The sequence below is a fragment of the Erinaceus europaeus genome, chromosome 12 (genome assembly GCF_950295315.1).
Source record: "Erinaceus europaeus chromosome 12, mEriEur2.1, whole genome shotgun sequence".
Lineage (NCBI taxonomy): Eukaryota > Metazoa > Chordata > Mammalia > Eulipotyphla > Erinaceidae > Erinaceus > Erinaceus europaeus.
The window spans coordinates 78,953,241-78,966,918 of NC_080173.1; the positions used below are offsets into that span (position 1 = coordinate 78,953,241).

The following is a 13,678-nucleotide window of genomic DNA, read 5'->3' on the forward strand; positions in this document are numbered from 1 at the left end:
AAGTTTGAGCCCCTGCTCCCCACCTGCAGGACCAAAGCTTCATGAGCAGTGAAGCAGTACTGCAGGTCTGCAGGTCTGCAGGTCAGTCTTTCTCCCTGTCTCCCCCACCTCAATTTCTCTTTGTTCTATCTAATAAAAAAAAAAAGGCCACCTGGAGAGGTATATTTGGCACTGAGCTCCAACCATAAGATTGGTGTCAATAAGATAAATAAGGAAAAGCCAAATTGTACATTTCCAGATTTTATTTTTGTTGAGAATGGGTTTTTCTTACAAGATTGGTATTGGGTGTTCTCCAGGAGGCCATGCATCACTAGTGCACAGAACTTAGGAATGTTGCTCCAGAGTTTGATCTCTGGCACCACAAGTGCAAGGGAGGTACTTTGCTTCTCTCTCTCATTAACCAGAAAATACATTAAAGTATTTGTTTATAGAAGCAGATAAGAATTAGAATCAGCTTAGTTGAAAGGTCAGCTAGAGAGAGCCCTGCATGATTTTTTTTTTTTCCCCTCCAGAGTTATTGCTGGGGTTTGGTGCCAGCGCTAACAGTCTCACTGCTTCTAGGGGCCTTTTTTTTTTTAACAGAGCACTACTCAGCTCTGGTGTATTCATGGATACATAATATTTTCTTTTAAAATATTTATTTATTTTAATTTTTTAAATTATTTTTATTTATTTATTCTTTTTGTTGCCCTTGTTTTTTTTTTATTGTTGTAGTTATTATTGATGTCATTGTTGTTGGATAGGACAGAGAGAAATGGAGAGAGGAGGGGAAGACAGAGAGGGGGAGAGAAAGACAGACACCTGCAGACCTGCTTCACCGCCTGTGAAGTGACTCCCCTGTAGGTGGGGAGCTGGGGGCTCAAACCGGATCCTTCCGCTGGTCCTTGTGCTTAGCGCCACCTGCGCTTAACCCGCTGCGTTACCGCCCGACTCCCTTTAAATATTTATTTATTTTCCCTTTTGTTGCCCTTGTTTTTCATTGTTGTTTTAGTTATTATTGTTGTTGTTATTGTACAGGACAGAGAGAAATGTAGAGAGGAGGGGAAGACAGAGAGGGGGAGAGAAAGATAGACACCTGCAGACCTGCTTCACCACTTGTGAAGCGACTCCCCTTCAGGTGGGGAGCCAAGGGCTCGAACCAGGAGTTATTCTTAGAAAAATTGTTACAACATAATTAAGACTTCATATCTAGTAAGTATTAGATTTAAGGAGCTGTTCTTGTACCACTAAAAATCAGTATTTGCTGATATGAAATGATCTTCAAGTTGTTGACCGAAATAACTGAGTTCAGGGCAAGGTTCATTATTTGAAGAAGGAATATAAGTTATGGTTATGCTTTCATTTCTTTATATTTAGTAATCTATAGAAATGATTCAGGTGGCCAGGTGGCGGCGCACCTGATTAAGCACACACATTACAGTGTCTAAGGACCCGGGTTCAAGCCCCTGTTCCCCACCTGCAGGGGGAAGCTTCACAAATGGTGAAGCAGGGCTGGAGATGTCTCTCCTCTCTCTCTCTCTCTCTGTCTATTTCCCTCTCTATCACCCCCTTCCTTCTCAATTTCTGGCTGTCTCTATCCAATAAATAAATAAAGATAATTAAAAAAAATGATTCCTGAAAGTATAGGGGTCATTTTTTAAAAAAAGTATTTATTTGATTTGTGTGTGTGTGTGTTAGGATAGAAGAGAGACAACAGAGAGCTGCTTGGTCATATTTAGTACTAGAGCTTAAGTCTAGAGCCTTTCACCTGCAGACCATGTGTATTACTCCTTGAGCTACTTCCTCAGCTCAGATGTGTTTTCTTTCTTCTTCTTCTTTTTTTTTTTTTGATGGCCTAGGACCAGGGGAATAGCATACTAGTTATGCAAAAGACTCATGTCTGTAGTTCCAGGGTTCCAGGTTCAATCTTTGTACCACTACAAACCAAAGCTGATCAGTGCTCTGGTAAAATAAAATAAGTAAGTAGTAATAAATAATATGTACTTAGGCTATCTTTGAGACCCAGCAAGAGCAGGGGTTTCTTCTCGTTGCCTTTGGAGAGGAGTACAGGTGGGTGAGGGGAAGAGCAAGGCAGGGGAAGGCGGAGTCCTCCTTTCTATCGTGAATTTTTGGTCTTGTAAATACATAGTTTACCAGTTTTGAATAGATTGAAGTTTAAAAAATTTTGATATAATTTCACATTTTCAGAAAAGGTACAAGACTAGTATAGAGAAACGACCTACCCTTTATGAAAATGCTGGCCTTTTAAACTAGTTTTTAGTGTAGCACAAGCACACTTATTTCCAGCTCTGAGGCCTCACATTTCAGTGATTTTACAGTGACTTTTACTTGGCCAAAAAAAACTTTTTCCCCCTTCCTTCTTCCCTTTCTTTCTCCTTTCTTCTTTTTTTTTTCTTTCTTTCTTTTTCTCTTTCTTTCTTTCTTTCTTTCTTTCTTTCTTTCTTTCTCTTTCCTGTTTTATTAGACAGGGCAGAGAGAAATTGAGAGGGAAGAGGAAAAAAGGGAGAAAGACACCTGCAGACCTGCTTCACCACTCATGAAGTTCCCCCTATAGGTGGGGAATGAGGGCTTAAACCTGGGTCTTTGTGCATGGTAGTATGTGCAGCTTAAGTTGGTACACCACCATCTGGCCTCCACCGACCAAATTTTATTATATTTTAGATAGAGTAGGAGACACACACAGAGAGAGAGTGGTACCATAGCACTGCTTTGCCAACAGTGAGACTTCCCCTAATGCCTTGGTGTTCCCAAGTGATGGAAAGGCTTAAATCCAGGTATATATACATGGTTAAGAATGCACCTTATCAGGTGAGCTGCTTTTCCTCCCCCCCCCCTCAGAAAATAATTTATTTTTTGTTTAAAGAAATAGCAGAGTGGCCTGGGAGGTGGCACAGTGGATAAAGTATTGGATTCTCAAGCATGACGTCCCGAGTTCAGTCCCCACAGCACATGTACCAGAGTTATGTCTGGTTCTTTCTCTCCTCCTATCTTTCTCATTAATAAATAAGTTCTTTAAAAAAAAAAAGGAAATAGAGAGAAACAAGGCTGGCACTGTTGGAAATACTATGTGTTCATATGCCCACTTGCCTATTAGGAAATAGAAACTCAGAGAGGTTCACAGATTGCTATCTAGATATATCACAATTTAATGACAGGATTGAGCCAGAGCCAGGTCCTCTGACATCTCAACTCTTGTTACAGTATGCTGTAACTTCCAGTACTTCTGCTGGGTCTAGTTTGCAACTGAAGGGCTTGACCTGGGTTCCTCAATTAAATTAACTTTACTTTTCTGAGATTCATCCTGTTTGTTTTTGGATTTCTGAGAGTTCTCAGGAACTGTTGGCGTTATCTGAAAAGGAGAATAAATAGGACCTTGCTTGATGGTTCCAGCTCTGTGGCCTGGTTCTTTCACCAGGCCTGTTCCTACCAGGCTCCTGGCTCCTTTTGCCATCGCATGTTGCTGGCAACAGTTTAGAAGCATAATTCCTCCATCACCACAGACTCCCTCTGGTACAGCCCGTCTTGGGATGGGGGAGTGAAACAAAATTTAAAAGATTGTAATTTAAGAACTTGAGCTCTTAAATGGTGCTATAAAATTATCTTTTCTGTTCCATTAGAGGGCACCATTTCCTCATGATTTGTCTTAGCTAAGGTTGGAAATAGTTCATTTGTTTTATTGTCAAGGTCTTGAAAAAAAGAATTAACTTTATTATAGTAGTAATGCTGTTCAGTTAGAGAAATTAGAAAATGCTCAGAGATACAAAGAAGAAACACTAAAATTCCCTTTCATAGTCTAGAAAAGTCATAGATTAATGCTACTAGAGCTTAACCCTTTTTAAAAACATAGTTTTATTTATTTTTGATAGAGACAGAGAAGTTGAGAGGGAAGGGGGGAGAGAGAGAGAGAGAGAGAGAGAATGAGAATGAGTTTGAGCGAAAGAGAGACACCTGTTCCAGATGCCACCAGGATGCTGGCTAGGCTTCCCTGGATTGAAGACCCCACCAATGTGTCCTGGAGCTCAGCTTCCCCAGAGACCCACCCTACTAGGGAAAGAGAGAGGCAGACTGGGGGTATGGACCGACCAGTCAACGCCCATGTTCAGCAGGGAAGCAATTACAGAAGCCAGACCTTCTACCTTCTGCAACCCTCAACGACCCTGGGTCCATGCTCCCAGAGGGATAGAGAATGGGAAAGCTACCATGGGAGGGGGTGGGTTATGGGGATTGGGTGTTGGGAATTGTGTGGAGTTGTACCCCTCCTACCTTATGCTCTTGTTCACTAATCCTTTCTTAAATAAAAAATTAAAAAAAAAAAAGAGAGACGCCTGTAGCTCTGTTTAACCATTAATGAAGCTTCCTCCCTACAGGTGGGGACCAGGGGCTTGAACCTGAATCCTTGCATACTATAATGTGCACGCTCAACCAGGTGTGCCACTGCCTGGTCCCTTGAGCTTACTCTTTTAGACTTTTTTTTTTTTTTTTCCCAATAGGCCTATAAAAATACAGATTTTTAAAAATTGAAGTATATCACCCATATATACCAGAACCTCCCCTCTCCAGAGCCCTATCCCACTAGGGAAAGATAGAAACAGGCTGGGGGTGTAGATTGACCTGCCAACATCCATGTCCAGTGGAGAAGCAATTACAGAAAGCCTTCCACTCCATAAAGAATTTGGAGGTGGGGGTTCGGGTGATGGCTCCTTGGGTTAAGTGCACATAGTATGAAGTGCAAGGACCTGCACAAGGATCCCGGTTTGAGTGCCCGGCTCCCCACCTTGGGAGGGGAGAAGGGAGGTCGCTTCACAAGTGGTGAAGCAGGTCTGCAGGTGTTTGTCTTTCTCCCTCTTATCTTTCACTCCCCTCTCAATTTCTCTCTTATCTAATAAAATGGGGGGAAAAAGTCTACCTGGAGCAGTGGATTTGTAGTGTAGGCACCAAGCCCCAGCAATAACTCTGGAGGCAAAAAAAAAATAATAATAAATAAAAATAAACAAGAAATTCGTTCCATACTCCCAGAAGGATAAAGGATAGGGAATCCTTCGTGGTCCAGGAGATGGCGCAGTGGATAAAGCATCAGATTCTCAAGCATGAGGTCCTGAGTTCAATCCCCGGCAGCACATGTACCAGGTTGATGCCTGGCTCTTTCTCCTCCTATGTTTCTCATTAATAAATAAAATCTTTTAAAAAAAAAAAGGGATTCTTTCAATGTAGGGGATAGGACATGGAACTCTGGTGGTGGGAACTGTATGGAATTGTACCCCTGTTATCTTACTTTCTTGTTAATCGTTATTAAATCACTTAAAAATAAAAAAATGAAGTATAGCATAGAGTATGTACAAATCTTATGTGTATAACATTTCACAAAATGAATGTAATCCCCACTGAAGCCTAGAAATAAAATACCCGATGGCCCTCTCTCATTCTTCTCCTCCTCATTTTTCTCCTCCTCCTCCTTCTTCTTTCTCCTTTTTTTTTTTTTTTTTTTTACTTGCTACCAGGGGTTTCACATCTGCTCCAATACTCCAGTAGTGGAGTATTTTTTTCAAATAGAAGGTGAATGACAGAGGAGGAAAGTTGCTACAAACTGCTCTTGAAGCTTCCCTTTTTCATGGTGCTCCCTGTGACGTTGGGGGCTTGAACGTCAGTCCTCACACAGTAAACTGATGGCCTCTTCTTGCCCCTTCACAGTTCCTACCTCCCCCAAAGATAACCATTATGTTCACTTCTGATAAAAGAAATGCTGTTTTATCTTTTTTTTAACTATACAAATGGAATCATATAACATATACTCTTATGTTTTTTTTCTTTTTTTCAGTGCAATATTCTGTTAATAAGACTTGTTCATGTGTTTGTGTATTGTAACTATTTGCTTATTTATTTATTTATTTATTTTGCCTCCAGGGTTATCGCTGGGGCTCAGTGCCTGCAGTATGTATCCACTGCTCCTGGAGGCCATTCCCCGCCCCCATTTTTTGTTGCCCTTGTTGTTATTACTGTTGTTATTGCTGCTGTTGTTGGATAGGACAGAAAGAAATTGAGAGGAGGAGGAGAAGACAGGGGAAGAGGAAGACACCTGCAGACCTGCTTCACCCTCGTGAAGCAACCTCCCCTGCCCTCCCAGGGGCTTGAACTGGGATCCTCACACCAGTGCTTTGCACCATGTGCGCTTAACTTGCTGTGCTACCACCCGGCCCCCTGTTCGTTTATTTTTATTGCTGTATTTTATTATAGATTTTCATGATCTGTTTCATTAGTGGTCAGCACACTTCCTAAACTTTGTGAATCATACAGTTTCTGTTGCAGCTAGTCAGCTCTGCTATTGTAGAGCACAGAGGCAGTCAGACAATATGAATTGAATGGACATGATTTTGCACCAGTAAAACCTTTCTCACAGAAACTAGGTTCTGAACTGCATTTGGTAGTAATTACTAACTACTGTTAGTTTGTTTTTGTTGTTGAAAGAGAGTGAAGGGGAGACCAGAGTACAGCTCTTACCATTTCTGATGTTCTTCTTCTTTTTTTCCTTCTCCTTGTTTATATTCGGTGCTGGGCCTCAAGCATGCAGAATAAGCACACTGAGCCACTTCCCAGGCTAGTTTTTTTTTTTTTTAATAAAAATTGAATTATACTGAATGATTAGGTTTTTTGATATGTCTTAAATAGCCATTATAGCTCATCATTTCCCTATATAAGAGGGGTTCCAGGAAACGACATTAACTGGCATTCTTCTTTCTTTATTGCAGTCTTTGGCAAACATAGATGAGGTTGTGAACAAAATTAGACTGAAAATAAGGTAAGTGACACAGTATGATTATTAATGATGAGTGAGAAGTATGTTGCCAGTATATATATATGTATGTATATATATATATATATACATATTTTTATATACATATACATATACATATTTTATGTACATATATACATATATATATACATATTTTTATATACATATACATATACATATTTTTCTCATAAATAAATATATATATACACACACACACATATATATATTTATTTATTAATGAGAGAGGAGGAGTATATATACACACACACACATATATATATATATATATATATATATATATATATATATATTTATTTATTTATTTATTAATGAGAAAGGAGGAGAGAGGGAAAGAACCAGACCTTACTCTGGTACATGTACTGCTGGGGATCGAACTCAGGACCTCATGCTGGAGGGTCCAGTGCTTTACCTACTGCGCCACCTCCCAGACCACCCAGTATAGTTATATTTTGGCTTTTACTTATCTGTGAGAATGTTGACATCTCAAGTTTACTAGTGATGATAATCCATTTATCTTACTGAGAGCCAGAGAAAGGGGGAGACGGGAGCCCCACCTAACCATTTTGTGTGGTGTAGGGGCTTCAGCCCAGGACCTAATGCATGAAGATTTTACCCGCAGCTGGCAATTATTTCTAAAGTAATAGTTATCAATAGTATCCTTTCTGCAAATAGCCATATATATTATTTATTTATTTGCTTTGTTTTGTTTTGTTTTTGCTTTGTTGGGGGAACACTGCTCAGCTCTGGCTTATGGCGCTGCTAGGGATTGAACCTGGGACTTCAGAACCTCAGGCATGAAATTCTTTTGCAGAACTGCTTACTATGCTGTGTCCATCCCTAGCCTGGGTTCACTGTTTGACAGGTTTAATGTGCAGCGGTTTTTGCAGAGACTACTAAGTTATCTAGGGATTACACAGAAAATGGAGATTTCCCAATGATCCAAATATTACTTGCAAACTTGTTATTTTCAACTCTTTTCTTACTGTATATTTAATGGATCTATTCAGTGGAAAAATGAAACTGATTGATAGTAATTTCTCAGCTTTAGGTGCCACTAAATGCTCTTTGCTGAGCCACAGGGCGAAGAGGACCTGGCGACCACAGGTCTGTCTGCTATATAGACGGTGTGATCAAGGCCAGAGAGTAATCGCAGCTCACTCTGCTTGATCCTTTTCTCTTCTTTTCTTTTCTTTTCTTTTCTTTTCTTTTCTTTTCTTTTCTTTTCTTTTCTTTTCTTTTCTTTTCTTTCCTCTCTTCTCTTCTCTTCTCTTCTCTTCTCTTCTCTTCTCTTCTCTTCTCTTCTCTTTTTAATTATCTCTGTAGCTTTACCAATCCAGGCTGACTTTTTCAGGTAGAAAGAATAAGAGGGGCGGGGAGATACCACAGCAGCGAAACTTCCTTCAATTCTGTGAGGATCAGATTCAAACCTGGGTCATGCACATGGCAAAATAGTGCACTATCCAGGTGAGCTATTTTGCTTGCCCCACTTATCACTTCTAAGGTTCCTGAGAAAGGATCTCTGATGGGGTTATTGGAATCCCTTGCTTCTTTCTTTCTCCCTCCCTCCCTTCCTCCCTTCCTCCAATACTGCTCCAATACTCCAGTAGTGTGGTATTTTTTTCAAATAGAAGGTAAATGACAGTGAGGATGACAGAGAGGGGAGATGGAGGCAAGTTGCTACAAACTGCTCTTGAAGCTTCCCTTTTTCATGGTTCTCCCTGTGATGTTGGGGGCTTGAACGTCAGTCCTCACACAGTAAACTGATGGCCTCTTCTTGCCCCTTCACAGTTCCTACCTCCCCCAAAGATAACCATTATGTTCACTTCTGATAAAAGAAATGCTGTTTTATCTTTTTTTTAACTATACAAATGGAATCATATAACATATACTCTTATGTTTTTTTTTTCTTCTTTTTTCAGCAACTTTGTTGTCCCTGATTTATTTCATGAAAAATACTAAAAGTTAAACTGGTCCTTTTGGAAAATCCTTAAATGTTGAATGAAAGTAACCTTTTTACTAGGCTTGACTACTACTTCTTTTTTTTTTTTTTAAAAAAGAATTTACTTATTGATGAGAAAGACAGGAGGAGAGAGAAAGAACCAGACATAACTCTGGTACATGTGCTGACGGGGATTGATCTCCAGACCTCATGCTTGAGAATCCAATGCTTTATCCACTGTGCCACCTTCTGGACCAGTACTACTTCTTCTTTTTTTTAACCAGACCACTGCTCAACTCTGGTTTATGGTGGTACAAGGGATGGAACCTGGGACATTGGGCATGAGAGTCTCTGCATAACCATTATTCTATCTACCCCATGCTCCTAGACTTGACTTCTTATAATCCAGTTGCTACCCCACCTGGGGTCCAAGGTTTCGGTCTTTCTTGTATCATTCAAAATGATTTGTTTTTCTGGATAAATAGATGCAGTCTGCAGAAACTCTGCTTATTTTTACTTTGATCCACCTACAATAGATTGTTTTAACTGTGTCTTTGAACTGTTTCTGCTAGGAGGCTGGATGACAACATTCGAACTGTTGTAAGAGGTCAAACAAACGTGGGGCAGGATGGAAGGCAAGTAAGTAACTTACTCCTCTGCAGTACTCATACTCCCCTCATTTCTTTATGGCCCAGCAGCCAAGTGACAGAAATGATAATCTGCCATATGTGTGTGTGTGTGTGTGTGTGTGTGTGTGTGTGTGTGTGTGTATTACAGGATTTTAAAAAATTTCTTTATTGGGGAATTAATGTTTTACATTCAACAGTAAATACAATAGTTTGTACATGCAGAACATTTCCTAGTTTTCCATATACCAATGCAACCCCCACTAGGACCTCTGTCATCCTTCTTGTATCTGTATTCTCCCCACCCTCCCACCCCAGAGTCTTTTACTTTGGTGCAATACGCCAATTCCAGTTCAGGTTCGACTTGTGTTTTGTCTTCATATCTTGTTTTTCAACTTCTGCCTGAGAGCTAGATCATCCCATATTCATCCTTCTGTTTCTAACTTACTTCACTTAACATGAATTTTTCAAGGTCCATCCAAGAGCGGCTGAAAACAGTGAAGTCACCATTTTTTATAGCTGAGTAGTATTCCATTGTGTATATATACCACAACTTGCTCAGCCACTCATCTGTTGTTGGACACCTGGGTTGCTTCCAGGTTTTGGCTATTACAAATTGTGCTGCCAAGAACATATGTGTACACAGATCTTTTTGGATGGGTGTGTTGGGTTCCTTAGGATACATCCCCAGGAGAGGAATTGCAGGATCATAGGACAGGTCCATTTCTAGCCTTCTGAGAGTTCTCCAGACTGCTCTCCACAGAGGGTGAACCAATTGACATTCCCACCAGCAGTGCAGGAGGGTTCCTTTGACCCCACAACCTCTCCAGCATTTGCTGCTGTTCCCTTTTCTGATGTATGACATTCTCACAGGAGTGAAGTGGTATCTCATTGTTGTCTTGATTTGCATTTCTCTGGCATGAAGCAGAGACTTGAAGCATTTTTTCATGTGTTTCTCGGCCTTTTGGATCTCTTCTATGGAGAATATTCTGTCCATGTCCTCCCCCCATTTTTGGATGGGATTCTTTGTTTTTTTGTTGTTGAGTTTGGAAAGCTCTTTATATATTTTGGTTATTAGTCTTTTGTGTAATGTATGGCATGTAAAGATCTCTTCCCATTATGTGAGGGGTCTCTTGGTTTGGGTAGTGGTTTCTTTTGCTGTGCAGATGCTTTTTAATTGGATGTAGCCCATAGGTTTATACTTGCTTTAGTCTTTTTTGTAATTGTATTTGTTTTGTTGAAGATGTCTTTAAAATTTATTGCAGAAAAAAGTTCTGCCAATATTTTCCTCTAAGTGTCTGATAGTTTCTGGTCTTACATCCAAGTCCTTGATCCACTTGGAATTTACTTTTGTATTTGGTGAAATATAGTGGTTCAGTTTCATTCTTCTGCATGTTTCAACCCATTGCTTCCAACACCATTTGTTGAAGAGACTCTGCTTTCCCCATTTAATAGTCTGGGCACCTTTGTCAAAAGTTAGATGTCCATAGGTGTGGGGGCTCACTTCTGGGCTCTCAATTCTATTCCACTGGTCAGTGTGTCTACTCATGTTCCAGTACCAAGCAGTTTTCATGACAATGGCCCTATAATACAATTTGTGCTGCCTCCAGTTCTGTTCTTTCGTCTCAAGATTGTTTTGGCAATTCTAGGTCTTTTCTGGTTCCAGATAAACATTTGTAGCATTTGTTCTATTTTCCTAAAAAATGTGGTTGGGATCTTGAAGGGGATAGCATTAAATTTGTAGATGGATCCGGGCAGTATATTCATTTTGATTATGTTAATTCCTCCAACCCATGAACATGGACTGTCTTTCCACTTCTTTGTGTCTTTTTCAATTTCCTTGAGGAGTGACTCATAATTTTCAGTGTACAAGTCTTTCACTTCTTTGGTTAGGTTCATTCCAAGGTATTTTATTTATTTATTTATTTTGTTTTCTATAGTAAAAGGAATTGATTTCTGGATTTCAACATCTTCTAACTTAGTGTATGCATAGAGGAATGCCACTGACTTTTGAATGTTAAAATTTGTAGCCTGACCCCTTACTGTATTGCCTGATGATTTCCAAAAGCTTCTTGCTGGAGTCCTTAGGTTTTTCTGTGTATACTATCATGTCATCTCAAATAGGGAGAGTTTGACTTCTCCTCCTCCAGTCTGTATCCCTTGAATTCCTTGCTCCTGCCTGATTGCTAAGGCAAGAACTTCGAACACTATGTTGAATAGTAATAGTGATAGTGGGCACCCCTGTCTAGTACCTGATCTGAGGGGAAATGCTTCCAGTTTTTCACCATTGAGTATGATATTGGCTGTAGGTTTGGTACATATAGACTCCACTATCTTGAGGAGTTTTCCATCTATTCCCATTTTTTTGTAGTGTTTTGATCATAAAGGGATGTTGTATTTTATCAAAGGCTTTCTCTGCATCTATTGATATGACCATGTTGTTTTTGGTCTTGCTTTTGTTGATGTGGTGGTTCATGTTGATTGATTCACGTATATTAAACCAACCTTGCATGCCTGGGATAAACCCCACCTGGTCATGATGAACAATCTTTTTAATATACTGCTGTATCCAGTTGGCTAGAATTTTGTTCAATATTTTAGCATCTATGTTCATCAAAGATATTGGTCTGTAGTTTTCTTTTTGGTTGTGTCCCTGTCTGCTTTTGGTATCAAAGTGATGTTGGCTTAATAGAAGCTGGAAGGGAGTATTCCAGTGTCTTCAATCTTCTGGAAGAGTTTTAACAGTAGAGGTATTAGTTCTTCTTTGAAGGTTTTGTAAAATTATGTGTAAAACCATCTGATCCAGGACTTTTATTCTGGGAAGGTTTTTGATAACTGTTTCAACTTCATTAGCTGTGATGGACCTGTTCCTGTTATCTACTTCCTCTTTACTTAAGTTTTGGAAGTTGGTAGGTATCTAGGAAATAGTCCATTTCTTCCAGGTTCTCTAGCTTGGTGGCATAGAGTTGTTCATAGAGGTCTCGCATGATATGTTGAATTTCTGTGCTGTCTTTTGTGGTATCTCCTCTTTCATTTATGATCGATTTATTTGGGTCTTCTCCCTTTTTTGTTTTGTGAGTCTGGCTAGAGGTTTGTCAATTTTGTTCACTCTTTCGAAGAACCAACATTTACTTTCATTGATCTTTTGTATGGTTTTCTTATTTTCAGTGTTACTGATTTCTGCCCTAACTTCGGTGATTTCTGTCCTTCTGGTTGCTTTAGGGTTCCTTTGTTCTTCTTGTAGGTCTTTAAGATGTGCAGTCAGGCTGTTTATTTGTGCTTTTTCTTGTTTCCTAATGTGCGCTTGTATGGCTATGAACTTCCCTCTCAGTACTGCCTTAGCAGTGTCCCAAACATTTTGATAGCTTGTGTCTTCATTTTCATTGAACTCTCAAAACATTTTGATTTCTTCCTTTATTTCCTCTTTGACCCAGTAGTTGTTAAGGAGTGTACTGTTGAGCTTCCACATTTTGGGACTCTTGCTAATCTTTTGTTGATTGTTAAGTGTTGGTTTCATTCCACTGTGGTCTGAGAGGATGCTTGGGATGATTTCAATGCTCTTGAATTTGCTGATGCTGTCTTTGTGGCCTAACATATGGTCTATCCTTGAGAATGACCCATGTGGACTTGAGTAGAATGTGTATTCTACTTTCTTGGGATGAATGACTGAAAATGTCCAATAGTTCTAGTTTATCTATCTCCTCATTTAGCTCCCTCATGTCTTTATTGATTTTCTGCCTGGATGATCTGTCAAGTTGAGAGAGTGTGGTGTTTAAGAGAGAGGAGATAAGAGCATAAAGACAAAGAGAGGAGAGGTATCTCAGCATCACTTCACAATCTTTGGGATTCCTCTGTTGCTGTCTGTGGTGCTTCCAGTAATGCCTGGGCTGAATCCAAAGCCTCAAGCATGGTAGCTGGTGCATACTCTACTGGTTGAGCTATCTTTCCTTTAGGCAGGATATTATTATTATTATTATTATTATTATTATTATTATTATTATTATTTGCCTCCAGGGTTATTAGCTGGGGTTTGGTGCCTGCACCAGGAATCTACTGCTCCTGTAGGCCATTTTTCCAGTTTTTTTTTTTTTTAATATTTACGTATTTATTTATTTCCTTTTGTTGCCCTAGTTGTTTTATTGTTGTAGTTACTTTTGTTGTCGTTGTTGGATAGGACAGAGAGAAATGGAGAGAGGTGGGGAATACAGAGAGGGGGATAGAAAGATAGACACCTGCAGACCTGCTTCACTGCCTATGAAGCGACTCCCCTGCAGGTGGGGAGCCGGGGGCTCGAACCGGGATCCT

General features: G+C 39.8%; 1 protein-coding gene across 5 annotated transcripts in view; it reads left to right on the top strand.

The window, feature by feature from the left end:
* The window catches only part of VPS53 (VPS53 subunit of GARP complex), a 190,585-nt gene that overhangs the window by 12,557 nt on the left and 164,350 nt on the right, over positions 1-13,678 (top strand). For all 5 annotated transcript variants that reach the window (XM_060204109.1, XM_060204108.1, XM_060204106.1 and 2 more), the window contains exons 3-4: positions 6,744-6,793; positions 9,320-9,386. In XM_060204109.1, the coding sequence (XP_060060092.1) occupies positions 6,744-6,793; positions 9,320-9,386 (117 nt within the window). The remainder of the gene's footprint in view (positions 1-6,743; positions 6,794-9,319; positions 9,387-13,678) is intronic.